Source organism: Bipolaris oryzae (genome assembly GCF_000523455.1).
Source record: "Bipolaris oryzae ATCC 44560 unplaced genomic scaffold scaffold_366, whole genome shotgun sequence".
Classification (NCBI taxonomy): Eukaryota; Fungi; Ascomycota; class Dothideomycetes; order Pleosporales; family Pleosporaceae; genus Bipolaris; species Bipolaris oryzae.
Genome location: NW_006911642.1, coordinates 1 through 8,866, shown reverse-complemented (window position 1 = coordinate 8,866; position 8,866 = coordinate 1). Strand labels below are relative to the sequence as shown.

The following is an 8,866-nucleotide window of genomic DNA, read 5'->3' as shown; positions in this document are numbered from 1 at the left end:
AGGTGTTTTTGCGTATTTACTAGGGGGGGGGGGAAGGGCGGGGAAAGGGGGATGGGTAAATATGTGTGGTACGTAGTAATTTTTTGGGGGAGTTTTTCCGATGACCAGGGGAGGAGGAGGAACTACTGGGGGGTGGAATAGCAAATGGTCTTTTATTGACATGTCGCATTGCACAGGGGGTTGCAGTTGCGTTCCTGAGTGCATTGATTACTACTATACATTGCTAGATTGGCATCGAGGAGCTACTACTAGATGCAGAAAATAAAAGTTGATGTTTTTTTCTTTGCGCTCTGCGGTTTGAGCTCTCAGCCGTCCTTGTTTTCGTTATGACAGGGGCGCGATATTTCGCGAGCGGGGAAAAGAGGCCGGGGTAGTTACGTATGTCGCGATGGAACGTCATGTACCATGGTGTCATTGTGCCGCTCTTTAGGCCCTGACATATGTACATGTGCATGTACAGGAACAATCACGCCCCTCCCCCCCCAAAAAAAACGCGCGCCCATATCCATGTACGATGCCGCGTCGGTCCGTTGGTGCGGAATAGTTCATAGATCCGAATATGAAGTGTAATTGAATTTGAGTAAGTGTGTATTAATACTGGGTATATCGCACTCCTTTCCTCCTGGCTGGTTACTGGGCTTGTTTGCACAGACCTAGCTTTTTTGACGTATTCTGTTTTTTTTTCGCTGGGTAGCAGTACCAAGTGGAAAAGATGAAAGGCTTCGCTGGGCTCGGAGGCGCGGTTGCGCTGGGATGTCTTGCTGTAGAGGGTGCAGCGAGGGCGGTTGGGTATACGTCGCCGACAGATTTTATTAAGCCGTATAAGAGGGGGCCGTTGCAGGATATTGTAAGTTTAGAGATCCAAAACACGAGTTTTGATTGTGTATGTCGATTGGGAGAAGTTAACTCTTACTAAATAGGTTACCTGGGATAAAGACTCGCTGTTTGTCAATGGCGAACGCATCTTCTTGTACTCGGGCGAAGTCCATCCGTTCAGACTGCCGGTTCCGGATTTGCACCTTGATGTCTTCCAGAAGATCAAGGCGCTTGGGTTCAATGGCGTGTCTTTCTACGTCGACTGGGCGTTGTTAGAAGGCAAACCGGGTGTTTACCGCGAGGAAGGCGTGTTCAGTCTCCAGCCTTTTTTCGATGCGGCGAAAGAAGCAGGTATTTACCTTCTTGCTCGACCGGGCCCTTATATCAATGCCGAGGCTTCTGGCGGAGGCTTTCCTGGATGGATCCAACGTATCAATGGCACGCTGAGAACTCGCGCACCGGACTTTTTGGCGGCGACTGACAAGTATGTGAATCATTGAACCATTTGTGATATCTGATACTGATAATTTTCAGCTACATGAAGAACATTGGCGCCACGATTGCCAAAGCTCAAATCACGAACGGAGGACCAATCATTCTGATTCAGCCGGAGAACGAGTACACTCAGGCAACAAGCGCAATCAAGCCTTTTCCCGATCCAGTCTACATGACCTATGTCGAGGATCAGATCCGCAATGCCAGCATCGTTGTGCCGCTTATCAGCAACGACGCATCTCCAAAGGGATACAATGCTCCTGGTACTCCTGCGCCAGTCGATATTTATGGACACGACGGATACCCTCTTGGCTTCGATTGTGCGAATCCCACCAGATGGCCTGACAACAATCTGCCGACAAACTGGCAACAATTGCACCAGCAGCAAAGCCCGACCACCCCTTACTCAATCGTTGAGTTTCAGTCTGGCAGCTTTGACCCTGTAAGTTTAGAAGTATTTAAATGTCACCAAAATAATCTAACATTCCTCAGTGGGGCGGCCCAGGTTTCGACAAGTGCGGAATCCTAGTTGGCGCAGAGTTCAACCGCGTTTTCTACAAGCAACTCTACAGCTTCGGCGTCACCATCCTGAACCTATACATGACCTTTGGCGGTACCAACTGGGGAAACTTGGGTCACCCAGGAGGCTACACATCGTACGACTATGCCGCGCCGATTGAAGAAGACCGCCAAGTCAAGCGTGAAAAGTACTCTGAACTCAAGCTCCAGGCAAACTTTTGGAAAGTCAGTCCCGAATATCTGACTGCTTCGCGCGGTGCTGCTTCGACCTCCACATGGACTACCTCGAGTGATCTCAGCGTTACTCCTGCGCACGGCAACAAGACTAGCTTTTACTTCTTGAGACATGCCAAGTATAATTCGCTGGCGAGTACGAGCTACCAGCTCAAGATTTCGACGCAAGCTTTTGGAAACATCACTGTGCCGCAGCTCAACGGTACTTCCCTGACGCTGAACGGACGTGATGCCAAGGTTCATGTTGCCGACTACGATATTGGCGGTACAAATATTGCTTATTCGACTGCTGAAATCTTTACCTGGCACAAGTACAACGACAAGACTGTTCTGATTGTTTATGGTGGACCGGGAGAAACTCATGAGCTTTCTGTCGAAGTTACCGGTCTTGAGATTCTTGAAGGCGATGTCAAGAGCGTAGCCACTCGCGGTCACACACTGCTGAGCTTCAAGGCTGATGCTACGAGAAAGGTTGTCAAACTGGGGACTGAGAGCCCCATTTATGTGTATCTGCTTGGTAAGTTTCTGAGAGAAAGCGACATATATGAAGTTTTTACTGACATTTTCTCAAAGAGCGTAACGAAGCTTTCAAGTACTGGTCAATTGATCAGGCACCACACGACGCTTCCAACCCTGTCATTCTCAAGGCAGGCTATTTGGTGCGTACGGCCAAGGTCACTGGCGACGCCCTCGCTCTGACCGGCGATGTGAATGCCACAACCCCTATTGAAATCATTGGCGGCGCCACTGGTGTTTCCAAGTTGACTTTCAACGGCAAAGATATTTCCTTTGAAACTTCCAAGCAGGGTACCTTCACTGCAACCATTGATCTTCCCAAGCCCAACATCAGCATCCCCAAGCTGAACGAACTCGAGTGGAAGTACATCGACTCTCTTCCCGAAATCCAGCCCGGATACGACGACAGCAAATGGACAGTCGCAGACCTCAAGAAGACATACAATTCCCTTCGTCGACTAACCACCCCCGTCTCGCTATACAGCTCCGACTACGGTTACCACACTGGTACCCTACTCTACCGCGGCACCTTCACAGCCACTGGCAACGAGACTACCCTGCAACTCTCGACACAAGGTGGCTCAGCCTTTGGGTCATCAGCCTGGATTGGCACACAGTTCCTCGGATCCTGGCGCGGCTACGACGCCGCCACGAACGGCAACTCGACCTTTACACTCCCCAAGCTAACCGCCGGAACAAAATACACCATCACCGTTGTGATCGACAATCAGGGTCTCGACGAAAACTGGACCATCGGCACCGAAACAATGAAGAACCCGCGCGGTATCCTCGACTACAAGCTTTCAGGCCACGATGCTTCGGACGTCACCTGGAAACTCACCGGTAACCTGGGCGGAGAAGACTACCGCGATATTTCGCGCGGGCCGCTCAACGAAGGTGGCTTGTTTGTTGAGAGACAAGGCCTTCATCTCCCCGGTGCTCTCTCCGCATCGGATCTTGACTGGAAGCCCTCTGCCGGCCCCGTCACCGACGGTATCGGTACCCCGGGCATCGGCTTCTTCGCTACAGAGTTCGAACTTGACGTTCCCTCCGGCTACGACGTACCTCTCAGTTTTACCTTTACCAACGCTACGTCTTCGTCTGCTGGAAGCAGTGTCCCTGCTTACCGTGTTCAACTCTACGTTAATGGATGGCAGTATGGAAAGTACGTTAACAATGTGGGGCCGCAGACGAAGTTCCCTGTTCCTGAGGGTATTTTGAATTACAAGGGGACGAATTATCTGGGCGTATCGCTTTGGGGACTGGATGCTGGAGCGACGAAGATTGGTGGGTTTGAACTCAAGGTTGATGCGGAGATTTGGAGTGGACTTGGGGATGTGGCGGTTGTAGAGGGAGAGGGGTATGAAAAGAGGGAGGGGGCGTACTAAATATCTCTTACCGAGACTAGTTGTTTATATGAATGACGTTATGATTAAGAAATGAAAGAAAATCTATGTAACCCGTCTATATGATTCTAATAACACAAAAACATGATACCTAAATCCAGCTCATTACTTCACTTGACCTCCTTATAGCGGTTCCATATTCATACCAGAATACTCCGGCAACTTCCACCCATTCCCCTTTCCTTCTGGCACCAAACCCGCCAGCTTCCCTAGTACCCTATCCACCCTCAACACAGCCATAGTCCACAAAACAGTATTCACAGCCCAAATGCCCCACCCAGACCGCGGAAAGACCCCCTTCCCCCCATTAACCCAAACCCCCAACTCCTGATTCTCCTCAACCGGCTCCTTCATTTCCTCCTCATACGCCCTAAGCGCCGCATCTACATCACCTGTATGCTTACCCAGCTCACCCACAAGCACATACGCCCCAATCAGCGCCAGCGTAGTCCCCATACCCGTAAAAGGGGAGGGACAGTACCCTGCATCGCCTAGCAACACCACGCGGCCCGAATACAATTGCCTTCTCGGCATCTTCACCTGCACAATCTCCGTAGCATAGAAATCCTCTGCACTTTCCAGGTTCTGAGTGAACCGCTCACACTCCCATCCCGCATCGCGATACAACTCCGCCCAAACTTCTTTCTGCTCCGCTACCGGTAATTTCTGCGCTGCTTTTAGGACGGGCGTGCGCTGCGCGTTTGCCATTTGGATGAGGTACACTTGCGTTTCTGGACGATCGCCCGAACGCGTCATGGTGAGCTGGTTTTCTGGGCTAAAGTACATGCGAGCGAGGCTGGTTTCGTCGGATGAGCGTGGGATGTGGAAGAAGGCGGCGTGGGTGTTTAGGGAGGTGTAGGCTGAGTTGTTGATTTCTTTCCCGAAGACAAGGCGGCGGGTGCGTGAGTTTTGGCCGTCGGCGGCGACGATGAGGTTGTAGGGTTTGGCTTCGCCGGTTGAGAAGGTGGCAGTTGTTAGACCCGGGGTGGTTGTGTCTTGGGATATGGCAGTGAGGGATGTGTTGAACAGGTAAGTTAGGCTACCGTTTTTGTGGCCTTTGGCGGTTAGGGATTCGCGGTCTGCGAGACTGGCTGTGTACATCATTTTTACAAAGTCCCCGCGCATGAATTCGAATTCATTGGTGAGCTCAAAGGTGCCGCCTTTGTCACCGGCTTTTGTGACGCCGAATTGCATGAGGCTTTTTCCGTGGTGGTCGACGAGCTCCATTCCTGTTTCGTTGACGCAGTACTGACGGAGTTCTTCGAGGAGCCCTAGACGACGCATGATGGGGATGCATTGGGCTGTGAGGTCGAGTTGCTGGCCGCCAGTACGGAGACTGGGCCAGCGTTCTATGACTGTTATGTTGTGGTCGGGGTTGGAGCGTTGGAGGAGGAGGGCTAGAACTGGTCCAGCTACACCTGCGCCTACTATCAGAATGTCGAGGAACTTTGTAGAGTCGTATGGTGGTAAGTTGTCCATGTTTGAGATAAGTGGGATAGTATTGATAGTGTGATGAATATGCAATGGTGATTATTTGAAATGATGAAGCGATGAGGCTCTTGAAAAGTTTCGAAATGTGAATTATTTGGCTGCTTTATTATACCTTAGTTGTTACCTCAAAAAGTCGCTATGCTTTGCCATGCGGAGATCGATGCGGACATGTTGTCGGAGATCGAATCACCGTACACATCTCCGAGCTCAGCCACCACCATTTATGGAGTTTTCCTGCGCGATTACTATGAATGTCATGTTGGATTCAGCAATTACTACTGTTAACTGGTGCCATTTTTGCGCGGGAGCCTCATGTGACGTAGGTAGGCAGATATAGTCGGATGCGTAGCCTGACAGGAAGACATGATAGGGCGACTAAGGCGTTACCAAATGTTACGCTCTGTAGCTTGTACACATAGTTTTGTTGTAGGGGGTGTTGGTGGCTGAGAAGAGCAAAGCATGTGAAGGTCATGGTAGGTTGTGTACTACTACCTAGGCCGCCAGGGTCCGCCGAGGAAAACTGAAGCTCATCGCCTCAACATCACCGAAGCCAACCTCCACCACCCCGCAGCCCCCATCTCTGCCTGCGCAGTACAAACAGCAGCGTCTCGGCCATCAAAACTACACGCCCGCTTCGGTTCATCTCTTACGCTCACTCTCGACCTCAACGAACGTTAGGCAACTCCACGAAGCTTCGCAATGGCCATCCTAGGGACAGCGCTGAATGGCATCGGCGTGCTCTTACTTACACATGCGTAAGTCGCACACAGCTTACCCACCCATTTAGAAAACCGGAGACATCTGTGCAATCATTTGCATCGATTCGCGTACATGCACTGACACTGCCAAGTGTCTACTCTACCCACGAACATACAGCAACGTTCACAAACACGCCCTTACCCCTCGACATCTCGATTGAGCTCCTCACATCCATCCTACTCCTCTCCCTCGGCATCGTCATTTCCTTTGCGCCGCTGAAGCCAATACACTACGCACAATGGGCGGGTCAGATGTCACGACAAGGGCAGCAAAGCGAGGGTCGCTACACGAGGGAGGGTGAGGAGGTTTTGAGCGAGGGCGATCCATATGCGTTTCTCGGCCTGGACGCAGGCATTGGTGGGAATAGTGAGGGCAGGAGGGGATTTTGGGATGTCAAAGGAAAGAGGAAGGAATTTGAGACATGGGTGAGGCAAGGTGGGAAATAGGATATGGCTACAAGAATATACGGTGGACGACGTGTGTCTGGAAGGCCAGCAACGCATCCCGATACAAAAGCCCGGTTCAAATCATGAGACAGATTTACAATATAGGAATGAATATGCCAACAAACACGCTCGAGCATTCTGAATAACAAGTTCCCGCCCATTCTTACACTGTATATCCCGATGATCAATAAATCCCAGACGCCATGCTTAAACGCGCCAAAAAGTCCTGCACGAATTCAATCAATCTGTCCCTGCGCAAGCCCTCGGAAGTAGCCTTCCACGCTCCCTCAAGCATCGCTCGCCATTTGCTCAACCTTGTTACCCCCACACGTGTTCACCCTACAAGCCCAGCACTGGTCTCCCTGCATCTCCCTACCAATAGCCGCCACGTCTGCGCTCTTCCTTCTCGGACCTTCGGTGTCCCCACTAACGTTGATACCGCTGACCCACCAGATACTGGCCGCAACAATTTTGGTCACAATCTCGACCTCTTCGTCGTCTCTGGGCGCGTACACAAGCATGAACTCGCGAGGCACAAACTTTCTGCACCACCCACCCCGCGCCAGCGGATGCCGCTCGCCCCAGCCGTGAGCCATGATGAGATTCGCATCAGCCGGGTGCAGCGTCAGGTGCATGGACCCGTCGCTCGGGTGTGCATGGCATATCTCGCCTCCGCAGGTCCTGGTAATGGGGATGCTGGTGAAGAGGCCGGTGCTGTGCTTCTCGAAGCAACTGGTTCGCTCCGTGAGCCTGTTGCGGGGATCGCTCGCGAGCTCTTTGATCTTGAGTACAAGCTTGCCGTAGATTTCCTTGGTGCTAACCTGCGTTTGCTGGCGCTGCGGAGCTATGCCGCGGATTTCTGGCTTGTGGCCGGTGCGGTGTGGCAGTGCATCTTCGAAAAAGTAGCCTCTCTGCGGACGGTAGTGTGGTGGAATGGGAATGGGACGCCGCGGGTCTCGCAGGCAGATGAGCGAGAGGAGCTTGATTTTGAGGTAGCCTAAGGGTGTTGCGGGAGTGCCGCCGGGGCCTAGGGATAGGAAGGCACAGTAGTCCTTGTGGACGTAGAAGGCGGTGATGATGGGGAAGAGGAGAAGGCCGAGGGTGACGGCGAGACCGTGCATGTATGTCTCGGTCGGCATAGTAGCTGGCTGTGGTGCAATGCTCGAAAAGGATGCGTTCAGATCTGGTGCAAGGTCCTGCATGTTTGCAGGTTGAGAGAGAGAACCCTTTCTTTTGGCGGATGGGAAAGAAGGGAAAAAGAAAAGCAATTGGCGTCTGGGGAACAACCACAGCTTTATTTAAGCTTCCTTTTTTTGACGTTTGGTCGCCGTTCCCCCCAAGCATGCAGGCGCTACTCTGCGGTACCACTGACAAAGTTAGCGTTAAGTTTACAGGGGTGGGCGGTGTGTCTTGCGGGAATGCTCAAAATGACGTTGAATTGATACAACGTTGAATTCAGAGTTCAAAAAGGGTTTACCACGCCAACGTAACGACCCATGGCATTTTTGAAGTGCACCCTCCCCTCGGAGCGCTATGCCCCGTCAGCTAGACCCTGATCGCTAGTCTTTACTAACTAAAGGTCCTGTTTAGGACAACAAAGGCTTACGCAGACCCCGGCCCAACGCCTATCAGGGATGGGAGGCATTTTGCGTGTAGCTTACAGGGCAAACCAATTGCTCGGGAAGCCATGGCACCACAAGCAGCTGATTTCAACAAGCTAAGGGCTTTTTATTATATAACTAGTCGAGACTATGACATAAGTGTATACCATAGTATATACTAGAACGTTTAGTTTAATAGAGTACTTTCTTTTTTAGTGATTCTTAACTATATATAGTATACTTACCTATTAGTATATATATTAAATTTTATTCTCTAGAATCCTAGTTTATAATCTAGAAATGTGTTTTTATTTAATAATACTATCTTATATTCTAAGAATATAAGATACTTATATAGAAATATAAAAAAAGAGTAAAAAAAGCGAATTTAACTAATAATTAGGCTCTTATATACTAAAGTAGAGTTTATAATAGATACTGTAACGATGTTACAGCCTCGCTAAGTATCGGACCAATCCCAGAGCCGGATCGGAGGAAGTATCAGCCGCCCCTTCATCAGCTACTCGTTTCTCAGTCGGATCCGATTCGGACCCGACTAGGACAAGTATATATGAAGACACTC

General features: G+C 50.7%; 4 protein-coding genes across 4 annotated transcripts; 2 read left to right on the top strand and 2 right to left on the bottom strand.

Annotated features, from left to right (window-relative positions):
* Window positions 1-712: 712 nt before the first annotated feature.
* On the top strand, window positions 713-3,968 carry COCMIDRAFT_10271 (glycoside hydrolase family 35 protein; the record flags this gene model as incomplete). The annotated part of the gene is made up of 5 exons (XM_007695626.1): window positions 713-847; window positions 921-1,300; window positions 1,351-1,753; window positions 1,804-2,581; window positions 2,638-3,968. The coding sequence occupies 5 exons, from the start codon at window positions 713-715 to the stop codon at window positions 3,966-3,968; spliced, it is 3,027 nt and encodes a 1,008-aa protein (XP_007693816.1).
* Window positions 3,969-4,109: 141 nt separating this feature from the next.
* On the bottom strand, window positions 4,110-5,270 carry COCMIDRAFT_110882 (uncharacterized protein; the record flags this gene model as incomplete). Its single annotated transcript, XM_007695625.1, has 1 exon — window positions 4,110-5,270. One exon carries the CDS (start codon window positions 5,268-5,270, stop codon window positions 4,110-4,112), a length of 1,161 nt encoding a protein of 386 aa, XP_007693815.1.
* Window positions 5,271-6,176: 906 nt separating this feature from the next.
* COCMIDRAFT_10269 (uncharacterized protein) lies at window positions 6,177-6,682 on the top strand (the record flags this gene model as incomplete). The annotated part of the gene is made up of 2 exons (XM_007695624.1): window positions 6,177-6,232; window positions 6,328-6,682. 2 exons carry the CDS (start codon window positions 6,177-6,179, stop codon window positions 6,680-6,682), a joined length of 411 nt encoding a protein of 136 aa, XP_007693814.1.
* A 287-nt stretch (window positions 6,683-6,969) lies between these two features.
* On the bottom strand, window positions 6,970-7,884 carry COCMIDRAFT_10268 (uncharacterized protein; the record flags this gene model as incomplete). The annotated part of the gene is made up of 1 exon (XM_007695623.1): window positions 6,970-7,884. One exon carries the CDS (start codon window positions 7,882-7,884, stop codon window positions 6,970-6,972), a length of 915 nt encoding a protein of 304 aa, XP_007693813.1.
* Between the last annotated feature and the right edge of the window lie 982 nt (window positions 7,885-8,866).